Below are 24,184 nucleotides of genomic sequence, written 5' to 3'. Positions count from 1 at the left end.
GGCAGAAAGAGGCGGAGAGGATCTCCGGAGGGATCTGGTGGCTTTCCCAGAGAAAACGGCGCTTCCCTTCCTTCAAACACGCGCCCCCCTTGCTCACAACGTCTGGATGAAGCGCCTCAACCCCGGTCGTGTAGGAATCTCTCTCTTTCTTCCGGTGGGTCGGGGGGATTCCCTTTTTCCTGTCAAAGCAGATCCCGGGATCCACTCTGGCCGCTTCTCCCCCGCTTCCCGCTCCTTTCCTGGGAGAACTTCCCCCCCTTCGCCACCAGGCACAACCCTCGCCCCTTTCAGCAGAGAAAGACCCCGAGGGACATTGGGGGAGGAACTTCGCCCTTGGATTCTGCAGATCTCGAGGGGAATCGGGGGGCGGTTTTTGCCCCCAAAACACACAGTCTCCCTCGGGTGATTCTTTCCCTCGGATGAGAAGGGCGGAAAAGAGAAAATGAAAGTGGGAAGGAAACGGGGAAGGGAAAGAAAGTGGGGAATGAAAGGGAAAAAGAGAGGAAGGAAACTTTCTCCCCGCAGAATAAAATGGAAAGTGAAATTGCAGCCTCGGTTTTTGTTTCTTCTCTGTGTAAATACTCACCGTCTCTACAACAGCCACTTCACGGAATCCGCCCTCTGAGTCCCGCTTTGTGTCGGGAAGGAGGCGGATTCTCCCTTCCGGCCGTTGCCTCTTTGCCCGGAAACTCCGCATTTTGACCGCGAGGATCCAGAGAGAAAAGGGGGATTTTGTGGGGGGAGAAATCAGCCCCGGGACTCCCGAGAATCAACCCTCCCACACGACCCTTCGCTCCTCTGGGTGTCCAGTGAAGGCAAAATATTTTGACAAAAGGAGAATTAAAGAAATAATCAATATCCACCGATATGATGTGTAAGAGGATCCGAGCAGATTTTCTTCCTTGGAAAAGGCGTCAGTATTATTTAGGAAGGATGGGTGGGTGGGTGGGTGGGTGGACAGTATATCAAACCAAACAATACAGTTACAATTTATAAAAAGAGCCAGGAATTTTAATAGAGATTCTGGGGGCTTCATTATTTCCCATTATACTGAAGGATTATATGAATCAAACTATTATTGGCTATTTGCTTTTATTGTGAATTGGTTTTGCTACTATATAATTGTTGCTGAGAAAACCAATATCTGCTGTTTGTTTCTGATATGACAGACGGCTAGAAATCATTTGTTGTGAATTGAGCTTTGTTAATTGGCTCCAGCTTATATGATTGATTACTGTCTTCCAAACAGCAGGAATTGAGCAAGGGGGGAGGGGCGAGAGTTTCAGGGAGATCAGACAAGGCTAAAAGAGGAATGGGAAGTGGATCTTTTGAGGGAGGCGAGTTCGAGGAGGGCCTGAAGCTTCCCCCTCCTTGTCTTAGAGGAGTTACAGCCTATGCAGTAGCCCAGATGCCTCCTGGTGGTCTCCCATCCTCAGGCTGGCCAGGTGGATCTCTCAGCCAGGGGAGGGCAGGGGAGGCTGGGCAGCTGCCAGCTGTTGAGGGCTGAGGATGAAACACAAGATCAGGCAGGTATCAGAGCCTCAACCCTCTCCCGGCTGCAGCAGGCAGACGTCCCACAGAGCCTGTATCCTGAGATGGCCTCAGTCCTTTCCTGGGACGGGGGAGGGGGCTGGAGGGGGTCAAACTCCCCCCTGGCGCAGCACCGGCCTCAGAAGGACAAAACTGGGTCTCCACCTGCAGCTGAAGGAGGAGGCAGAGTCTGAACCGGCCCCATAATTGTGGGTCTGCACACACCCGGTCACACAAAATGGGCCCCAGATCCAAAGAGACTCTTTTAGGCTCTCCATTAGGGGGTCTGGATTCCAGGATCTGCTTTGCACGGAAAAGGGGGATCGCGACCCACAGAAAGAGGGAGATTCCTACACAATCTTGGTTGAGGGTTGGAGTGTCGGAAGGTCTTCCCCCTCCACTGCAAGATTTTGATTTTCTCTGAGTTCTCCCTGTTACCCTCACTACACAGAGAGAGAGAGAGAGAGAGACCAGCTCTTCTTTCTGCAAGCCCCAACAGCTGAAGAGGCGCTTGGGCTTCGCTTCCCCAGCCTGAAGCGTTGGGCTCCTCCGAAGCGGAACTGAGGAACTGGCCAGGATCCAGCAGGCAATAAGCCTGGATTCTTCATCAGGGCAGCTCAGGGACTCCCCTCCTCCGCCCCATGGCTGAGTCTCCAGGTGGGGCAGCCCTTTTGTCCTGTGACCCACTGGAAGGAGTCCTTGACGTATAACCGTACATTTAGCGACTGCTCAAAGTTTCAATGGCACTTTGCGTCACATTCCTTCTTTTAAAGATTTTTTAAATTGCTTTGAATGGATAGGTGGGTTGGGTGGGCGGGTGGGTGGATGGATGGATAGATAGAAAGAAAGGTAGGTAGGTACAGATAGATGGATAGATAGATAGTAACCTTCATATTTTGCATAGAAGCAGAAACAGTAGAAGCACATTTGTTCATATCAGCACGTTGTCCATTTATTGTAACCATTTTAAATACAGTGGGGGAGGGGGAGAATATTTAACCCCCTGTTGATTTTGTATGTTTGCACATTGACAAAGAAATGACAAGTCATTCAGGTTTCTCAGCTGAGGTTTGGTAGCTTGAACCTGCAGCTCCCTCCACAGATTTTCTGTGGAATTCACCCAATTTATTCCTCGCATTGCTGCCTTTTGATTGACCCCATATTTCGTTTCTACCTCTGCTGTTTTGTGTCCTTTTTTCTTCCAATTTGATTGATTCCCCTGAGATTTGAGTTGGGAATCAGCTTCTAAAACTTCGTCTCCCTCTCACTTCGGCTTCACTCTCAAGCCCTTCGGATGAGGAGAGGTGGTGGGTTCCCACAGCTGACCTTCTGGGTCCTTGTGTGGGGCAGCTCATCCCCTGCCAGAAGCCCCCACGGGGGTGTTGTGGACCATGATCCAAGGATCCCAATTCCTCTCTGGAGAGACCCGTCCCCTAAGCCAGGCTGGACTTCCAGGGTGCTGCCTTCCCTCCTTGGATGGTTCCCTTTATGGGCAGAGCGGGAGAGAAAACCCCCTGTGCCCCCATCTCTGGGGCTCCCACTGGGCCCACCTGCTCGATTCCAGGGAGTTTATCCAAGAAAGACGAAAAATGGATAAGAATCTGTGGACCATTGCGCACTTTCCTTCTCCAGCCATTAAATACAGACATTTATATTTTTATATCAAGATAAAAGAACGTTCGCAGCAGAGAAGACAGTCGGGAGCCGCCTGAGGTAAATTTCAAACAGCGCCCAGAAGAAAAAGGCGGGGAAAGGGGACACGCCCCCTTCCCACCCCCAGCAACCAATCAGAGCGCAGATCCCCTCAGGCAGGAGCCCACCCTCCCTCAGCCACAACGGGGTGTTTGGGACCTTTGTGCACTTTCCTTCTCCAGCCATTAAATTCACTCTCTTCGCATTGAAAGTCTTCAAAAGAAACAGAGCTGAGATTGAATTGTCAGGCGCGTCTCTTTCCCGCCATTCCTCCCATCCGGGCACTTTGCCCCAAATCCACCAGGGGGCGAGGTCTGCCAAGGGAAAGAAACTCCCCATTGGCCCACCGGAGGGCGAACGTCACGGGGGGTTTGCAGAGGAGGCTGAGCAGGAAGTGACATCATTGAGCCTTGCCGCTCTAGGACGCTCCACTCGCTCTCCTTCAACCCTGGTGCCGCGTGAGACTGAGAGCCCGGCGGGAAAACATCCAAACGTGTCCCAGGTGAGGGGGGGGGGGGCTTCCCGGTTCCCATGTTCCCCTGTCGCCCTCTCCCTGCAGGGGAAGCGGAAGAAGCGGGGGGAGGGGAGGAGGCGGGATTCGCACCAGGCTCCCCGAGGGCCCGATCCTGTCTCCGGAGGGGGAGAGAAGCGGGGCGGCCTCTGCAGCTGCCTCCTTCCCGGCCCTGCTCGGGGGCCCTGGGCCCTGCGCTGGGATGAGCCTCTTGGGGCTCCGGGCAGGTTGGGTGAAGGTCGCTCAGGGGCTGAATTCCACCTTCTCATTCTGGGCCTTTGTTTTTCCTTCCACCTCAGAGACAGAAACCGGAAGCCATTTGTGGTCTTTGCAAGGCCACATTTTCTCCTGGGGTAAGAAAAAAAGAGCGGAATCACCTGGAGGGATCCGTCCTGTGTTGCCAGAAATGGTCCCGTGAAGGAAAAGGCGTCTGGAGACCCACAAGAGTCCTTTGACCCCTTTTTAGTTTATTATTTATTTATTTATTATTTGGATTTGTATGCCGCCCCTCTCCGAAAACTCGGGGAGTTGCTCTGCAGGACAGAGAAAGGATGGAGACCCCACCTGTTGCAAAGGGGGGAAGCGGAAAAGGCCCTGCAGCCGCTCAACCTGGGAAGGGGGGGAAGCTCTGGACAAGACCTGGGCAGAAGATCCTGGAGGAAGAACCCATCCTCCCTTCAGAAGTTCAGCCCTGGAACTCCATCAAATCATGGGTGGCTGAGGATCCCCGAGGATTTTGCAGCCGACTCCACGACTTGTGCAGGCCATGCCTGAGGCTAGAGAAACACACCAAAGCCCAGATGCTGGACCTGGTGGTTCTGGAGCAGTTCCTGTCCCTTCTGCCCCCAGAGATGGAGGGCTGGGTGCGGGAGTATGGAGCAGAGACCAGCTCCCAGGCGGTGGCCCTGGTGGAAGGCCTCCTCCTGAGCCAGGCGGAGGAGCAGAAGGAGCAGGCCCAGTTGCAGGTGAGACACTTCAGGGAGCTTAGAAAACAGTAGAGAATGTGGTTGAATACTTCACCCCTCCTTCCCTAACCTCTCTGGCGTTCATCACATGTGGCAGTTCTCCAATTTTTGTAGGACATTGTTCCGTTCTTTCGCTCAATCTCACGGGTGGATATTGGGGGCTTTGATGTTGTGTTGTGAATCTGGCAATTCGCTTTTTGTTGTGTGACGCACATTAATTCTGCTTCTTTTTCCCTTCCTCCTGTTTCAAGTGCTGCACTGTGGAGATGAGAGATCCTGAGGGAAAGAGGAATCCATCAAATCCCCCTCAGGAACCAATTTCCTGGAGGATCCCTTCGGAAGATCAAAGTCAGGACACCACAGAAGGTAATGGAAGATCATCCGATGACCCATCTGTCCTACCTCTCTCTCTCTTCTCCTCCTATTTTGTTAATTATGCATTTTAAAATCATTTATTCCTTACAGAGAGACAAAGAATGAATCTTTCTGGTTATTGTGACGGAGATCAAACAGCGGTTGAACCTCCAAATCAAGTAAGAAAGGGAAGTGAAGCGGGTGTGCAGAGTGCTCTCTCCTATTTCCCCCCCTTGTTTGGCCCGGATTATTTTTGTGTTCTCCCACAACATGGAGAGAAGAACAGCAGGTTCAAGTTCCTTTTAGCCAGCATAGCTTCCTCTGGTTATCTTCTTCTGCTAAGTATTCTTCCAACTTTAGAGTTTAAAAGAAGCAATTTTTAAAAAGTCCTTCAAGAAATAGGAATATATATATATACAAAACAAATACAAAATAATTTCCAGTCCTCTGATTTGTGCCTTGATTAGGAGATCAAACATTCCCGCCTTGCAAAAGCTGAGAAATGATTTTTTCAGGGAATTTTCTCTTTGTTTTCTTCCTTTCAGCCAATGGGTCAGACTACTAGATCAATCAAAGATAGACAGGGCAATAGATCAGTTGATCCAGAAGTGGGATTACTTTAGTGAAAGGCACTGAAGGTTTTGCGGGATCAATGAACTTGATAAAGCAATTTTTTTTCTTTTTTTAAATAGTTTATTGGTTTTTTAAGAAAAGAAAAGTTGGGGGGGGGGAAATAGGGATAGTCTTATTTAATTTGGTGCTTTCTTTGTCTGTTAGCTCTAATATTTGTTTTGAAGTAGATATTCCCTAATTGCAGAGTTCTCTGTTGTATCTGAATTATATAGTTCCTGGTAGAAGCGTTTTATTATGGTTTTCTTTTCCTCTGTGTTTGTTTTCAAGGAACCTAGATTATCGTAAAGGGATTCTATTGTTTTTTCCGCCTTTTGTTGTGCCAGTTTAAAAGTCAGCCAGCGGCCGGGTTTGTTTGCGGATTCAAAATTTATTTGTTTTAATCTTTTAATTTTAGCAGTAAGTTGTTGTTGGGTTTCTAGGTTTATTTCATGTTTTATAGATTTTATTTTAATAAGGGTTATGTCATCCGGATGCTGTTGGAGAATTGTTTCTGCGTCTTGGAGTTTTGTGTTAAGATTGTTGAGCTTCTGTTTTCTTTATTTATTGTTATAGGCTGAGTAAGAAATATATATTCCACGTATATAGGCTTTCATTGTATCCCAAATTATCTGAAGAGATGTATCTCCTTCATTATTGGTCTTTATAAAGGTTAGTAGTTCATTTTCTAGGTGGGTTTTAAATTGTTTTTCATTTATGATGGATTTGTTCATAGTCCATCTTTGACGTATTGTGTTATTCTGGTTGTTAAGAGTTAGGAGTATGCCAAAGACAATGTTAGTGAAGATGAGGTTTTTAACTACTTACAGGCTTCAAAATTACCACAAATAACAGAAGATCAACAGACTATGTTGGATGGTCCAATAACAATGGAAGAACTCCTAACTATAATTAAAAAACAGAAAAACAATAAGGCCACTGGTCCAGATGCTATACCGGCAGAATGGTATAAGATAGACAATGAAATAGTAAGAAACTATATGTTAGAAACTTTTAATTTATGTAGACTTGACGGTAAAATTCCGAAATCTTGGTCAGAATCGCTGACAACTTTAATACACAAATCCGGCACTGACCCAGTAAAAATCAAAAATTATAGACCCATATCTTTATTAAATGTAGATTATAAAATATTTATTGCCATTTATGCAGATAGACTTAAAAGAATTATAAATGGAATAATACATCAAGACCAAAATGGATTTTTACCAGGGCGACAAATAAAAAATAATCTTAGAACAGTAATAAACACATTAGAATACTATGAACAACACCCAGATAAGACAGCATCCTTAATGTTCTTAGATGCTCAAAAGGCCTTTGACAACGTTAACTGGACATTTATAAAAATGCAATTAAACAAAATGAGATTTGGCTCAAAATTTGTTAATTTAATAGATACTATATACTCAAAACAAACGACTAAGATAATATTAAATAATAATCAATTACAAGCACTTGATATAAATAAGGGAGTTCGTCAAGGATGTCCTATATCACCATTGTTATTTATTATGACACTTGAAACTTTATTAATTAAAATAAGAGCGGATTCTGAAATAAAAGGTTTAACTATAGGAGACGAAACTTACAAACTCCAAGCTTTTGCAGATGACTTAACGTTTATAATTGAAGAACCGATAACAACTGTTCCTTCTTTATTGCAAACTATTGAACAATACGGAAAGGTAGCAGGTTTAAAGATAAATAAAAGTAAAACTTCTTTCTTAACTAAAAATATGAATAAAACACAAGAAACTAAATTAGAAAATATTTCTGGAATAAAAACCGTAAAGAAAGTAAAATATTTAGGAATAAATTTAACAGCGAAAACAATAACACTAAAAAATGATAATTACATAAAATTATTATCAGAAATTAAAAAAGATTTAGAAACATGGAATAACCTGAAAATATCATTTTTAGGAAGAATTGCCACAATCAAGATGAATATTCTGCCTAAGGTTTTATTTCTCTTTCAGGTAATTCCAATAAACCCAGGGGGAACTTTTTTTAAAACTTTGACAAACTTAGTTAAAAAATTTATATGGCAAGGGAAAAAAGCAAGGATAAAAATAAACTGTTTGGAAGACATTAAAGAAAGAGGAGGATTTGGTCTTCCAAACTGGAAATTATATTACCAGGCTGCCGCCTTAACATGGATTAAAGATTGGATAACCTTAGAGAATAAAAGAATATTAAATTTAGAAGGACATGATCTTATGCTGGGTTGGCATGCATTTATATGGTATGACAAGGAAAAAAATCACTCATATTTTAAAAGACACACATTAAGGAAGTATTTACTAGAGGTTTGGAAGGACATAAAGAAAAATCACTTCTTAAATGTTCCAGAATGGATAGCCCCTTTAGAAGCAATAACACATCCAAAATCTATAAAAGACACGAAAATATTTTATAGATATAAAGAATTATTAAATGATCAGATGAAGTTAAAGCCTAGGAATAAACTACAAGAAGAAGGGATAATAATAGATTGGTGGCATTATGCCCAGATTCGATCCAGATACCAGAAGGATATAACTCTTTACACCTTTAATAAAAGTAAGAATTTGCTAAGTCATTTAATTATTAATAATTCAGTAAAAATGATAGGGAAAATATATAAATTCCTTATCGCTCACAAAAATATAGAGTTGACTCTAAAAGATACCATGATAAGATGGTGCAGAAATATAGGTAAGGAAATAGATATAGATACTTGGGAAAAAGTTTGGATTAATAATTGGAAAATGACCAAGTCAGTTTCATTAAAAGAAAACCAAATTAAAATGTTTTATAGATGGCACCTTCCACCAAACAGGATAGCAAAAATGTTTCCTAAAACATCCCCACTGTGTTGGAAATGCAAGAAAGATATAGGAACTTATTACCATCAATGGTGGACATGTGGTAAAGCTAAAATTTATTGGAAGATGATTGAGAAGATATTAAAAGAAATATTAAAATATGACATAGATAACACCCCGGAATTTTACTTATTAGGAATTACTAATCAGACTTATAAGAAGGAAACTCTGTACTTAATAATACACATATTAACTGCGGCTAGAATAATATATGCGCAAAACTGGAAGGGGGAGGAAATCCCCAAGAAAGAAGAAGTTATAGCTAAAATATTAGATTGCGCTGAAATGGATATGATGACACGACGATTAAACGATCAAGAAGATACAAAATTCTATGAAACATGGAACAACATATATAAATGGTTAGATAAGAAAAAATAAGAGATAGATCTGTTTTTATTTAGGTAATAACAATATTAGATGTATTTGTTGATGATTTTGATATAGTAGTTTACTCACAAGCGATATATTAAAAATTCTGTTTTATGTATGTTTAGTAACTGAGATTTGTTTGAATGTTTGATTAGACGAATATATTACACATAAACAACATATTAAGCATTTTTACTTATACCGTACTAATATCGTATTTAAGATTTGAAAATTTTTTACTAAACTTTTTAACATTTAACAAATGTTTGATTATGTATTCTTTTTTCTATTTGAATGTACACTTTCAAAAGAAGCGGGGAAATACATCCCCATTTTATGTTTAATGTTTGTATGTCTGTATGTCTGTTTTATGAAAAATAATAAAAAAAATTTATTATAAAAAAAAAAAAAGAGTTAGGAGTATGTGGTTGTGGTCGGCCCAAGAACCGGGTAAAATCCGTATTTCTTTTATTTGATTAATGATATAAGAATTAGACCAAGCCATATCGATATGTGACCATGATTTGTGTGGATGTGAATAAAAGGTGTACAGTGATCCCTCGATTTTCGCGGCTTCAAACTTCGCGAAACGCTATACCACGGTTTTTCAAAAAATATTAATTAAAAAATACTCCACGGTTTTTTTTCTATACCACGGTTTTTCCCACCCGATGACGTCATACGTCATCACCAAGAGTCACTTCTCTCTCTCTTTCTCTTTCTTTCCTGTCATTCTCTGCTTCAATCATTTTCTCATTTCTCTTTTTTCTCCCTTTTTCTATCATTTTTCTCTCTCTCTCTACCTTCCACTCTCCCCCCTCTTGCTCTCTCTCTCTTTCTCCCTCTCCCTCTCTGTGAGAACGCCTGCCCCCACCTCTCCTGCAGCCCCCTCGCTGATAGCTGGGACGAAAGTGCTCTCAGCTAAGGGACTGTGAGAGAGGCGAAGCAGGCATTCTTTTTTTTTTTTAATTTTTATTAAATTTTTATAATTTTTTATTATACAAATAATACAAAATATAACATAATATACAAAACATAAAACAATGATCGTAACAATTGAGAACGATCAAATAGCATGTCAATTAACAAGATACAAATTTTGAGCTGGAAAAGGGGAGGGGAAAAGTAGATAGAGAGAGGGTAGAGAGAAAGAGGGAAAAAGATAGAAAGGACAGAGAACGTAGAAAGGATAAAAAGGGTAAAAGGTTGGCGAATGTCTGGGGGAGCTGTACTGAGAACGAGAACTGTTTCCTATTTCATTAGCTTGTTACCATGGTTCGGTTTATTTATCAAGATTGGTTAGTGCAGGTGTTGAGTTAATCAAGTAAAAGAGATTTTAAAAAGCAATAGTAAAGATACTGTCAATATATATATAAAATCTCTTAATATTATATTAAATATAAAATAGCTATATACCAGATTTGTAACTGGTCGTGCTTATATCTAACATATCATTCTTATGGCGTGTTATTCTCACTCTTTTTTCCTATCCAATTGTAAAAAGGATCCCAACAGTTATTAAATGCATCCATTGTTTCGTTTCTTACTGTTATAGTTAATTTCGTCATCTCTGCGCAGTATGTAATTTTTTTTATTATTGCATCATTCGGAGGTATCTCCTCATTCTTCCACCACTGGGCAAAGGTTAGTCTGGCTGCTGTTGTTAAATGGACAATTAATTGTATTTGGGGTTTAGGTAATTTTTGTTTAATAATGCCTAAAAGAAAACATTCAGGGGTTTTTTCTATTGTTGTTTTAAGTATTTCGTCAATCCAGGTTCCAATTTTATTCCAATAGGTTTTAGCTTCTGAGCATTGCCACCATAAATGGAAATAGGTGCCTATTTCTTGGTGACATTTCCAACAATAAGGTGAAAGTTTATTATTTAATTTTGTTAATTTAATCGGGGTAATATGCCACCTGTAAAACATTTTAACTAAATTCTCTTTATAGGATGTGGCAATAGTCAATTTATAATTTCTGCTCCAGAGTGTTTGCCACTCCTCTTCTTTAATTTCTTTTTTGAAATCCATATTCCATTGTTTTACATTGATTTTTGTGTTAATATTATCCAATTCATTATAGTTTAGGTAGCATTAGAATTTTTTAATTAATTGTTCTTGGGCTTCTGTACATAGTTTGTCTAACGGGGCATTTTTGATTATTCCAGGGTTACTTTTGTCCTTGTTAAATTTAGTTTGTAAATATTCCCACCACTCCGTTTTTTTGACCTAAATTTTCCAATTCTATTCTTGATCTAATTTCCCCGTTGGAATTTGATATATCCTTGTACCTTATTACAGTGATCCCCCGATCATTGCGAGGGTTCAGTTCCAGGACCCCTAGCAATGATCGGGTTTTCGTGAAGTAGCGCTGCGGAAGTAAAAATACCATCTGCGCATGCGCAGATGGTGTTTTTACTTCCGCAGCGCTAGCGAGGAGCCGGACTCAGCTGGGAAGCGGCGCTGGGGTTTCCCCACCGCCCACGCAAACTCCTCGCTGCCGCTCGCCCGCCCACCCCGCTCGCTCGCGCCGCTTCCCTTGTTTTAGTATTTTTATTTCAGCTCCTTGATGTTGGAGTTTGGCATTTCTTGACCAGTGAAGTATGTCATCTCACAGAGCTTTTCTTGTGAATTTAATGTGTATCTCTCTTGGGAGGTTATGACGACGGATGTAGCTATTCGAGATTCTGTATACTTCATCAATTTCTTTCAGTAGCGCTGTGGGATCCTCTTGGAGTATTCCTCCAATAGTTTCAGCCATAGTCATTTTTAAATCTTCATCTTTTTCCTCTTTTATATTCTGAAATCGAAGTCCATACGAAGCTCGTTGCATCTCCAACTGAGTGATTGATTCGTCATATCTTCTGTATCTTGCATCAGCTCTCCCTTCAAGGTAGTCCATTCTTTTTTCATTTTTGTCAGATTTCTCTTCGACTTTTTTGACTCGGTCATCACTTTCTTGTAATGTTTGTTGAATCTCCTTTATCTGGTCTTTCATCTCACCCACATCAACTTTCAGTTGGGCCATCTCCATTTTAAATTCCGCCAGGTCTGCTTTTATAGCTTCTCTTTGTTGTGTTGCATCCTCTTTTATGGCCTCTTTGTTGGGTGGCTTCCTCTTGAGATTTAAACATAAAGTCCTTCAAAGTGTTCAAAGTTTCTTGTAATGTTGCAAAATTGGACTGCATTGTTTTTTCTTTGTCTTTGTCCTTTGTAGACATGGTTAACACCTGGTGCGACGGGGAGGGGTGCGGTGACCCTTGTGGAGAGGGAATTGTTGCTGTAGTTTGTTTTTTGACCGTTTTGACAAAGGTTGAAGTATTTGACATTGTCTAATTTGAATCCACTCTTTAAAATTTAAGTTAGTTTAAGTTAATTTCCAATTGTATGTAGTAAAAGGAAAAGAATTCCTATAAATTCCAAATCTGTCAGACTATTTTTGACAATTACCCTTAAAATATAATTCAATTACCAACAATTGCCAACAGAATTATTATAATTTTTAAAACTCTAAATATGCAATGCCAAGAAGAGCAGGTGTAAAACTTTTTCGTGAAGTAGCGCTGCGGAAGTAAAAACACCATCTGCGCATGCGCAGATGGTGTTTTTACTTCCGCAGCGCTAGCGAGGAGCTGGACTCAGCTGGGAAGCGGCGCTGGGGTTTCCCCACTGCCCACGCAAACTCCTCGCTGCCGCTCGCCCGCCCTTCGCCTGCCCACCCCGCTCGCTCGCGCCGCTTCCCAGCTGAGTCCTGAAGCGAATTCTCAGCTGGGAAGCGGCCTGAGCGAACGGCGTGGGCGGGAGAAGGGCGCGCGAGCCGCGGGCGCGCGGGCAGGCAGGCTGCGGACAAGGCGTTCGCTCGGGCCGCTTCCCAGCTGAGTACTCAGCTGGGAAGCGGCCCGAGCAAACGGCGTGGGCGGGAGAAGGGCGCGCGAGCCGCGGGCGCGCGGGCAGGCAGGCTGCGGACAAGCCGTTCGCTCGGGCTGCTTCCCAGCTGAGTACTCAGCTGGGAAGCTGCCCGAGCGAAGCGGCAGCAGCGAGGAGTTTGCGTGGGCGGTGGGGAAACTCCTCGCTGATGCCCGCCAAGAGGGGGAAGACCTAGGGAAGCCGCCCAGCAGCTGATCTGCCCGGCGCCATCTACGCATGCGTGCCCATAGAAAAAAAGGGCGCGCATGCGCAGATGGTGTTTTTACTTCCGGGTTGCAAAATCGCCATATAGCCATTTCGCAATGATCGGGGTCGCAATACCCGGGGATCACTGTATATTGTTTTTTTAATGGAAATTAGGATGCACATATGCTTCTAATGGGGCATACCATGTAGGAATTCCTTTGTAAAGTTTAAACTTAATTTTTTTCCAGGTAAGTATTAAAGATTTCCTAATCAAATGGTTAGTAAAATATTTATGGGTCCTCGGCTTCTCATCCCAGAGATAGTAGTGCCATCCTAAGTGAAGGTCGTGACCTTCTAAGTTAAGTAATCTGGTGTTAGCTAGGCTCATCCCATTCTCTCAACCAAGTTAGTGAAGCGGCAATATAGTAGTCTTTCCAGATTGGGAGTGCCAGACCTCCTTCATCTTTTCTATCCTGTAGGTATTTTAGTCGAATTCGAGGACGCTTGTTCTGCCAAATGAAGTTACTAGTAATTTTGTTCAATTTTATAAAGAATTCCTGTTTCAATTGAATTGGGATTGTTTGAAATAGGAACAATATTTTGGGCAAAATGCTGAGTTTTATAGCTGCGATCCTCCCAAGTAAGGAGAGTTGTAAGTTTTTCCATTTCAACAAGTCAAGTTGTATTTTATCTATTAGTTTATTGTAGTTGTTTTCTTTTAAACTGGATACTTTATTTGTCAAATTAATGCCTAGATATTTGATTTTTTTAACTATTTGAATATCAAGTTTGGCTGTTAGGATAGCTTTCTGCGGTTCTCTCATATTTTTGGTTAAAATTTGAGTTTTAGTTTTGTTTATTTTAAGACCTGCTGCTATGCCATATTCTTCTAGGGCGGCCAGTAGTTTAGGTCCTGATGCTAAAGGTTCTTCAATGATAAATACCAGGTCGTCCGCGAAAGCTTGTAGCTTATAAGTTTCATTTTTGCATTTTAGTCCTTTTATATCCTCCCTTTTTCTAATGATTCTGGTTAGAACTTCTAATGTTAGGATAAACAGTAGTGGGGACAGTGGACACCCTTGTCTCGTTCCTTTGTGAAGAGAAATTTTTGTCGATATATCTCCATTAAGGATGATATATGCTGATTGGTCTGTATAGATGGCTTTTATTGCCTTTATGAATTTAGGGCCAAATTCCATATATTCAAGTTGTTTGAATATTAAATTTCCATGACACGTTATCAAAAGCCTTCTGAGCGTCGAGAAAAATTAATGCCATTTGTTTTTCACTATGGGCTTCGTAGTATTCCAGGGTGTCCAATACTATTCTGATATTGTTCTTTAACTGTCTCCCGGGGAGGAAGCCGTTTTGATCCGAATGTATGAATTGGTTTAGGAATCCTTTAATTCTGCTAGCTAGGATGGAGCTAAAAATTTTATAATCGGCATTTAGAAGAGAGATAGGGCGGTAATTAGCTATGTCTGTAGGGTCTGTATCTTTTTTTAATATTAGCGAGGCAGGCATTCTCAAAGCGCTCAGAGCGGCTACCGGCCGAATGAGGAGGATGAGAAGCCGTAGCCGCCAGCGCTGCTGCAGGAGGACCCGTGTCCGAAGAAAGCCGGTGAGAGGGGCAATGTCCCCTCTAATTTTTTTCTGGTGTGGGCGGAAAAGTATAGTGTCTGAGCGGTACAGTAGTCCCTTTGGGACTGGGCGGCATAGAACTCTAAATAAATGAATGAATGAATGAACAAATAAACAAATAAATAATCTCTCATCTCTCCTTCCTCTCCCTCTTTCTATCCTTTCTATCTCTCACTCTTTCTTTTTCTCCCTCCTTCATATCTTCTTTCTCTCCCCCTTCCTCCCTTTCCTTTCTCCCCCTCCCTTTCTCTTCCTTTTTCTCTATCCTTTCTACCTCTTACTCTTTCTTTCTCTCCCTCCTTCATTCAATTTTCTCTCTCTCCCTTTCTCTCTCTTTCCTTTCTCTCCCTCCCTCCCTGTGCCTGCCCTGCACCACCCAACAGGGACGGACAGCCCCCGATCGTCGGTTCGTCGCCCCCCCCACGCAGAGGGAGATCGGGCTGGCGAGGGCGTTGGATCCGCGTCCCCAGCCACCGGAGGGAGATCGGGCTGGCAGGGGCAGTGAATCCACCTCCCCAGCCAGGCGGAGGGAGATCGGGCTGGCGAGGGCGTTGGATCCGCGTCCCCAGCCACTGGAGGGAGATCGGGCTGGTGGGGGCGACGAATCCACCTCCCCAGCCGGGCGGAGGGAGATCGGGCTGGCGAGGGTGGCGAATCCACCTCCCAGCCGGACAGAGGGAAATCGGGCGGGTGGGGGGCAGCGGCGAGTAGCCAGGGGCGCTAGGGCGCTTGAGGCGCGTGGGGGACGGGGGTGGCCGCGGCTCCCTGCGCCCCCCTGAAAAAGGGGTGGAGAGGGGTGGATCGGGCGGGCGGGCGGTAGCGGCGAGGGCGCCGGAGGCGCTGGGGGGGTGGGGGCAGCCGACATTCAAAGCAATCTTTGTCGGCTTCCGCACTTTCGTCGCTCCCTGCCCTAATTTCAAGCCCGGCTCCTTGTGCTGCCTTGAAAAAGGGTGTGTGGGGGTAGTTTTTGGCTGTCCATAGCCAAAAATGGTGTTTTTACTTCCGCACCGCTACTTCGTGGAAAATTGACTTTCGCGGGAGGTCTTGGAACGTAACCCCCGCAAAAATCGAGGGAACACTGTATTGTGATTTTTCTGGGTGGTGTGTTCTCCATATGTCTTTAAGTGCAAATTCATATGTTCAGTCTTCGAATGTAGTTGGGAGAGTTTTCCTTAGTCGTTGCTGTTTATTACTCTTGTGGTCTTTGTTTTTATTTTGTATCGCATTAAAGTCGCTTATAATAATGAAATTTGTTAAATTCCTTTCCATTATGTTTTTGTGTAGTTGTGAGAAAAATATCGATTGGTTGATGGTAGGTGCATAGATTCCTATTATTGTTAGTTGTTCGTTTCTAATAGTTATCTGGACCATTAATATTTGACCCTCGGTGTCTTCATAGATAGGTTTTGGTCTGTATTGGGTTTTAACATATATGGCAATTCCTCTTTTTTTTAACTGATACCGAGGAAGTAAAACTGATACCGAGGAAATAAAGAGTTCGCCAAGACCGGGGAGAAGTAGAACCATGGCATCCTTTTTGGTAATATGTGTCTCTTGTAGACATGTTATATGAAAGTTGGAAAATCTCTTTTCTTTTTCTGTCTGAGTTCAACCCATTAATATTAGCTGAGAATATGGTGATATCGTTTTCTTGTGATAAAATGTGTGGGTTTTTGTCACTTTTATTTTCTTGCTTCAGCTTTTGCCCTTGTAATCGGCCCTTGTCTTTCATGCTTGTCTTGTGTTTGTTGTAAGTCGCCTTCTTGAATTTGCAATGTTTATATTTGCCCATTGTCTCACCTAAACTTAGGACTTCTGTGATGCACAACCATTTAATTTGGTGCATATCTTTGCTGTAGTAATTTGGGAACAATGAAACAGAGTAACAGTTGGGAGGGATCTTGGAGGTCTTCTAGTCCAACCCCCTGCTCAGAGAGGAAGCCCTATAACATTTCAGATAAATGGCTGTCCAATTCCTTCATAAACACCTCCACTTTTGGAGCAACCACAATTTCTGGAGGCAAGTCATTCCACTGATTAATTGTTCTCACCATCAGGAAATTTCCCTTTACTTGTGGGTTGGTTCTCTCCTTGAATATTTTCCATCCATTCTGTCTTGGAACACTGCTATCATGTCACTCCCTGGTCCTTCTTTTCATGAAAGTAGACATACTCAATTCCAGCAACGGTAAAACAGCAATGCTTTAACCTCTGGTCCAGTAGTAATTTTTGTTGCTCTTGTCTGCACTATTTCTAGAGTCTCAAGATCTTTCTTACATCTGGCAACCAGTAGTGGAGTCAATATTCCCAGTGTAGTCTTATCAAAGCATTATAAAGTGGTACTTACACTTCATGTCATCTTGATTCTATCCCTCTTAATGCCGCCTCTGATTTTGTTGGGTTTTTGGTGGCAACTGTACATTATTTGCTGACTCATATTTAAGTGTTTGTCCACTAGGACTCCAAGATCCCTGTTGCGCTTACTACTATTAAGCCAGGTATCACCTCTTCTATGCGAATGCATTTGGGTTTTCTTTCCTAAATGAATGTGGTTACATTTTACACTGTTGATTTTGCTTTGTCAGATGGGGCCCATATCTATTGATCCTTCTATATCTCGATCTTATATCCGGGAGTGTTGTTATACCTGTCAATTTGGTCTTGTCTACAAATGTGATGAGTTCCCCTTCTATCCTCTTGTCTAAATGAAAGATGAAGATAAACAGATGTTATGAATCCTCCCGTTCTGTTCTTTTTCCCGTGTTCAGGTGAGTCCTGTGTCCTTCGAGGAGGTGGCTGTGTCTTTCTCTGAAGAGGAATGGTCTCTGTTGGATCCTGACCAGAAAGTGCTGCATTCGGAAGTCATGCTGGAAAACCATAGGAACGTGGTCTTTCTGGGTAAGAGTATGACACCAATAAGAGTTCAAGAAGGAAGGTTATAGTTATTTTTTTATTTAAAAAACCAATATTATGAGACATCGTCTCCTGGGAGGGAGAAGGAAAGGATCTGGCCTTCTGGTGCTCCAAGGAAGGAAAGAGTCAATGTCTCTTTGCTTAGATGCTTTATGTGCCATTTCATATCTGTATTTTTCCATTTCTATTTGAACTTATCTGTGGAGTCTGAAAAGAACGCGGTGTGCTTTTGTGTGTCCTCTGGAGGTCATGTGAGAGGAGTGTGTTGTCATTTGTCTCAAACCTCCAAACTTGTGTGAGAACAGAACTTTCTATCGATTCCTTTGCCTACTTGGGTGCATTTGCAGAAAGAAGAAGCCTAAAGTATTGAGAGATATGTGAAGTCAGTAGTAGAAAATGTAGCACTATTGATCTCACGTGATATCGCACTGTAATGCTCTAGGCCTCTGTTCCCGGCTACCCAAGGCCTGCACAAGATCCAGGGCAAAATGTTGGCCAAGAGAGGGAAGGTCCCTTTTTCTCCAAAGACTTTTGCCCTGGATCTCGTGCAGTCCTCAGTTCTTAAAGTTCTTCAATGCCTGAAGGTGTGAGATCACATGATATTAGTCGCCTGGGATCTTGCACTACTGCTCTCGTGTGATCTATCCCTAAAGTACTTTAGATCTCCGCTCTCTGCGAACTGACTCCGGTACCACATCCAGAGTGATGGCAGTTTTCCAATATCTCAGGGACTGCCACAAAGAAGAGGGAGTCAAACTGTTCTCCAAAGCACCTGAGGGCGGGACAAGAAGCCACGGGTGGAAACTAATCAAGGAGAAAAGCAACTTAGATCTAAGGAGAAATTTCCTGACAGTTGAAACAATTAATCAGTGGAACAGCTTGCCTCCAGAACTTGTGAATGCTACAACACTGGAAGTTTTTAAGAAGATGTAGGATAACCATTTGACTGAAGTGGTGGAAGGCTTTCCTGCCTTATCGAGGTGGTGGACTAGAAGACCTCCAAGGTCCCTTTTGTTTTTCTATTCCATTATTTAATTCAAAACTGGCTCTGAGTGAGATTTGCAGATAGATAGATGGATGGATAGATAGATAGATTATAAAGAAAGAGATATCTAAATATTTTCAAAGCTTTCATAACTCATGAATATAGAAATCATAATGTCTATATCACAACACTGTGAGCATGCAGTCATAGAAACATAGAAGACTGACGGCAGAAAAAGACCTCATGATCCATCTAGTCTGCCCTTATACTACTTTTTGTATTTTATCTTAGGATTGATATATGTTTATCCCAGGCATGTTTAAATTCAGTTACTGAGGATTTACCAAGCACGTCTGCTGGAAGTTTCTTCCAAGGATCTACTACTCTTTCAGTAAAATAATATTTTTTCATGTTGCTTTTGATCTTTCCTCTCATCAGAAACTTCTGAGAAGGGCAGCATACAAAACTAATAAATTATTACTTCTTCTTTTTCTTCTTCTTCTTCTTCTTCTTCTTCTTCTTCTTCTTCTTCTTCTTATTATTATTATTATTATTATTATTATTATTATTATCATCATCATCATCATCATCATCATCATCATCATCATTATGCAAACATACAACCTAATGGAATTTTGGACAAATTCAGAAGGAAGTTCACGTGACTTTCTACATTTTGATGGTTTTCTCTAACTTTGTCATCATTTTCATTTCCCTTTTGCTTTGAAGGTCATAACTGGCAGCAGAATCAAGATCCCTGTGAACTGTTCCAACTGATCAATGATAAAGATGGAATGGAGAAGTTTGGAATTGGAATGAAATTCGAAAGCCCTGAGAGAAACCAGTTAAAGAATTGGAATCAGGAAAGCTCATCTTCCACTAATGCTCCGATGCAAAACATTCTTGCCCAAGAGAAAATGAAGAAAAAATATATTGGAAAAAGTGTGCAGCTAGTTAAAGCTAAAATACAAGTAAATGAAAACTATTTCACCCAAAACAAAGGAGAAGATGCTATAAGAAGACACAATGGACAAAATTACAATGGGACATCCATGCTTTCTCTTGAAAGTAACTACCTTACATCTCAAAAAGCAATTGATACAAAAGGGAAGCCATATAAATGTTTGAAATGTGGAAAGACCTTTGGTTGGAAAAGTCATCTTATTTCCCATCAGAGGATCTACACAGGGGAGAAGCCATATAAATGCTTGGAGTGTGGAAAGACCTTTGGTTGGAAAAGTTATCTTATTTCCCATAAGAGGATCCACACAGGGGAGAAGCCGTATAAATGCATGGAGTGTGGAAAGACCTTTGCTCAGAGAAGTCATCTTATTTCCCATAAGAGGATCCACACAGGGGAGAAGCCATATAAATGCATGGAGTGTGGAAAGACCTTTGTTCAAAGCAGTGCACTTACTTCCCATAAGTGGGTCCACACAGGGGAGAAGCCGTATAAATGCTTGGAGTGTGGAAAGACCTTTGCTTGCAAAAGTCATTTTATTTCCCATCAGAGGATCCACACAGGGGAGAAGCCGTATAAATGCTTGGAGTGTGGAAAGACCTTTGCTTGCAAAGGTCATCTTATTTCCCATCAGGTGATCCACACAGGGGAGAAGCCGTATAAATGCTTGGAGTGTGGAAAGACCTTTGGTTGGAAAAGTCATCTTATTTCCCATCAGAGGATCCACACAGGGGAGAAGCCGTATAAATGCATGGAGTGTGGAAAGACCTTTGCTCAGAGAAGTCATCTTATTTCCCATAGGAGGATCCACACAGGGGAGAAGCCATATAAATGCATGGAGTGTGGAAAGACCTTTGTTCAAAGCAGTGCACTTACTTCCCATAAGTGGGTCCACACAGGGGAGAAGCCGTATAAATGCTTGGAGTGTGGAAAGACCTTTGCTTACAAAAGTCATCTTATTTCCCATCAGAGGATCCACACAGGGGAGAAGCCGTATAAATGCATGGAGTGTGGAAAGACCTTTGCCCGAAGAAGTCATCTTATTTCCCATCAGGTGATCCACACGGGAGAAGCCGTATAAATGCATGGTGTGTGGAAAGACCTTTGCTCAGAGATGTTATCTTATTTCCCATAAGAGGATCCACACAGGGGAGAAGCCGTATAAATGCATGGAGTGTGGAAAGACCTTTGCTCATACCGGTACACTTACTTCCCATAAGTGGGTCCACACAGGGGAGAAGCCGTATAAATGCTTGGAGTGTGGAAAGACCTTTACTAAGAGAAGTCATCTTATTTCCCATAAGAGGATCCACACAGGGGAGAAACCGTATAAATGCTTGGAGTATGGAAAGACCTTTGCTGAGAGAAGTCATCTTATTTCCCATAAGAGGATCCACACAGGGGAGAAGCCGTATAAATGCATGGAGTGTGGAAAGACCTTTGCTCATACCAGTACACTTACTTCCCATAAGTGGGTCCACACAGGGGAGAAGCCATATAAATGCTTGGAGTGTGGAAAGACCTTTGCTCATAGCAGTGCACTTACTTCCCATAAGTGGGTCCACACAGGGGAGAAGCCGTATAAATGCTTGGAGTGTGGAAATACCTTTGCTCGCAAAAGTCATCTTATTTCCCATAAGTGGGTCCACACAGGGGAGCCGCCGTATAAATGCTTGGAGTGTGGAAAGACCTTTGCTTATAGCAGTGCACTTACTTCCCATAAGAGGATCCACACAGGGGAGAAGCCGTATAAATGCATGGAGTGTGGAAAGACCTTTGCTCGTAGCAATGCAGTTACATCCCATAAGAGTATCCACACAGGGGAGAAGCCATATAAATGCATGGAGTGTGGAAAGACCTTTGCTGATAACAGTGGATTTACTTACCATAAGAGGATCCATTCTCTGGAGAAACTATGTAGAAATAGCAATTCCACTTAGATTTATATACTACTCCAGAATGCTTTACCACTTTACCTCTGACCCGTGTACAAAGTCAGCTTATTTTCCCCAGCAGTCTGTCCTCATTTTAGCGACCTCAGAAGCATGAAAGGCTGTATCAAGTACTAAAAATAATATATAGAAGTTGTTTTCAATAAAATGTGAAAAACATTAAAAAAATGCTCCATCCATTTTCTTGCTGAAATATTTTTCACATCCAGAATTTGCATTTCTTCCTCAAAGTCACAATTTCACTTTGTAAAACCATTACTTTTTTATAGCTAGTCCACAAAGATTTTTTAATGCTCCCAGATGCAAATGGGCTTATTATGAAAAACAAAACAAAACCCATACTGGAATTATTTGTCTAGATGGCAACAGATTAGATCCCAGTTTTAATTTACAACTAACCAATAGAATGTTGTTCAGCATTATAGAATTAACAGTTATTAAAACAGTCCCTCAACAGAGAGCAACCCTGTTAGCAAAGTACTCTGAGATGGAGCGGACATTTTAAGGACCCTTTTGGGGGGCTCACCCAGACACCCCCACCTGTCCCCCTTTAATCCATCTAACAATTGCGCCACTTAGAGGATTTGGTGAAGGAGAACAAGAGGGATCCCGTACAAAGCTCTCCGGTGATCTTGGGATCTGCCTGATCTCCTCAGCCTCCATCTGCCCCCACTCACTTTCCCCAAGATTTCCCCCATTCCTTCCACACTCCCTGCTGCCCCCCATCCCAGGTAAGCTGGGGACTTCGACCCCTCCCCACCCCCTTCACCAAGAATGGCTGGAAGGAGGTCGCCCAGCTGCAGGCAGAGCCTGGTTTGTGGGTGAGGTGGGTCTCCCTTTGCATTCCCCCAAATCCCCCTCATTAAGCGTCTTGGCATGGCCCTGGCAAAGGCTTGGTGCATCCTGCAATCAAAGGGTTGCCAGGGCTCTGGACATGGTCATTCCCAGATGGCATCTGGAGTAACCAACTTGGTCCAAACTCTGAAAAATGGAGGCAGAAGGTTGCAAGTTGGGGGGGAGGGGAATGGCAGCCTGGACCTCTTGCTAAGAACCCCCCCTCCTGCTCTACTTCCCCTCAGGCCCGTTTTGAAGGTCCAAATGGCAGCCCGCATGGTCCTCCCCAAGCACTCCTGGGGGGCCTTTCGGGGACACCTGAGACTCCCCCTTCGCTCACCCAGCCATTTCTCTGCTCCACAACTCGAGCCTTCTGCCTCATTCTGACACCCAACGTCTCCCTCTTCGAGTCTCAGATTGAGCAGTGGGTTGCACTAGATGACCTCCAAGGTCCCTTCCAACTTCTTTCCTTTAAAAAAAAAATCATATAAACAAGAGCAACAACAACAACAAGAGTTTGAGGATCCCTGAAATAATCCTAATAAGACTTCATTGGACCCAAGTCCCGCTCCCTTCTTAACCAGGAGGGAGTTGGGGAGCCCTTAGAGAGTAGTGCCGAGGATTTTAACACGTTTTTTGCTGATAAAATCGCTCAGATCCGGCTTCCGGGGCGGGGCTACGGCGAGCAGGCAGGAGAGTGCAACGCTCTGCTCTCTCGAGCTTGGATTCTGTCATTCGGGGACTGGAAATACGGTTAAATTCCAGCACATCCATGTCGGAGAGGGGGATGGAGAAGCGGGGGGTCCTCCTGACACAGAGGTGAAAGGCAATCACCGTGTGTGAGAGAGAGAGAGCCGCCAACCAACATGGCGACGGTAGAGCTGTGACTGCCTACTTCAACAGAGGAAGCAAGAAGAGAGAAATTTACGATTTTATTTACAAAGAAAGAAAAGAAAAATCCCAATACGGTAATTAAAGGATTTACATTTAAAGTAGATGACTGTATATTAACGTACTAAGAGAGACAGTAACGAAGAGACCCACCTAAGTTAAATAGCGGCTACGTGGCGGTGGGGGAGAACAGGAAAAGAAAAAAATTTTTTTGAGAAGACTTGTGAATTGTGCGGAGATAAAGGGAATATTGGAGAGACATAAAGGAGACTATTGGTTCCAAACTTGATTTTAAAATTGGTTCCAAACTGGTGCTGCAGCGAGACGTTTCAAAATTGGTTGGCTATAAGCGGCTGGATGGAAAAGTGCTGGGGGAGGATTTGTGAAGAGAGCCGGAACGGCGGTGTTTGACGGATTTGGAGGCGTGAAGTCTACGGAATTTGCGGAGATTACGGAGATTACAGAGTGGCCGGAAAAAGGAGGAGATATACGGAGCGGAAATAACTGTGGATGAGGTTTTTGGAGCAAACAGCAGCTGCCGAGTGTGATGGTGAAACGGTCGCGGAGGGGACTTAGTAGAAAGTGCTGAGACACGGAGCTGGTGACAATTTGAACTGAAATTTGCAAGTGGAAGGGGTGGTTCTATTTGACAATTGATAACTTGGAGGAACTTTGTAGAAGGAAATAGAAGGAGACAACGTGTTACGAAAGGAAAGCAACAGAAACGACGGAAGAGAACTCTTCAGAGAAAAGATAGCTTAAAACCATCCGGACCAAAACAAAGGTGGAAATAGAGACAGCTCTGCATTAGTGACACAAGACAATAGTTAAAAACAAACAGAAAAGAGAATACCACCACTCAATTCTCCCTCTCTCGTTCCTATTTAAGCTCTTACTTTGTTGATATTCACAGTGGGGGGGAGAGAATAGTATTAAAGCAGGAGCTGACATTGAAGACCCAGGTAAAA

At 42.9% G+C, this 24,184-nt stretch overlaps 1 protein-coding gene across 1 annotated transcript; it reads left to right on the top strand.

The window, feature by feature from the left end:
- Nucleotides 1-3,643: 3,643 nt before the first annotated feature.
- Nucleotides 3,644-23,283, top strand: LOC139162990 (zinc finger protein 493-like). The gene is given in 7 exon segments (XM_070743893.1): nt 3,644-3,724; nt 4,033-4,698; nt 4,950-5,064; nt 5,164-5,231; nt 17,449-17,578; nt 19,308-20,604; nt 20,606-23,283. Coding segments are annotated over 6 exon segments (2,898 nt in total). The 5' UTR covers nt 3,644-3,724; nt 4,033-4,284; the 3' UTR covers nt 21,480-23,283.
- The last annotated feature ends 901 nt before the right edge of the window (nt 23,284-24,184 follow it).

Source organism: Erythrolamprus reginae, chromosome 2 (assembly GCF_031021105.1).
Source record: "Erythrolamprus reginae isolate rEryReg1 chromosome 2, rEryReg1.hap1, whole genome shotgun sequence".
NCBI classification, from domain to species: domain Eukaryota; kingdom Metazoa; phylum Chordata; class Lepidosauria; order Squamata; family Dipsadidae; genus Erythrolamprus; species Erythrolamprus reginae.
This window is presented reverse-complemented; position numbering and strand designations above follow the sequence as displayed.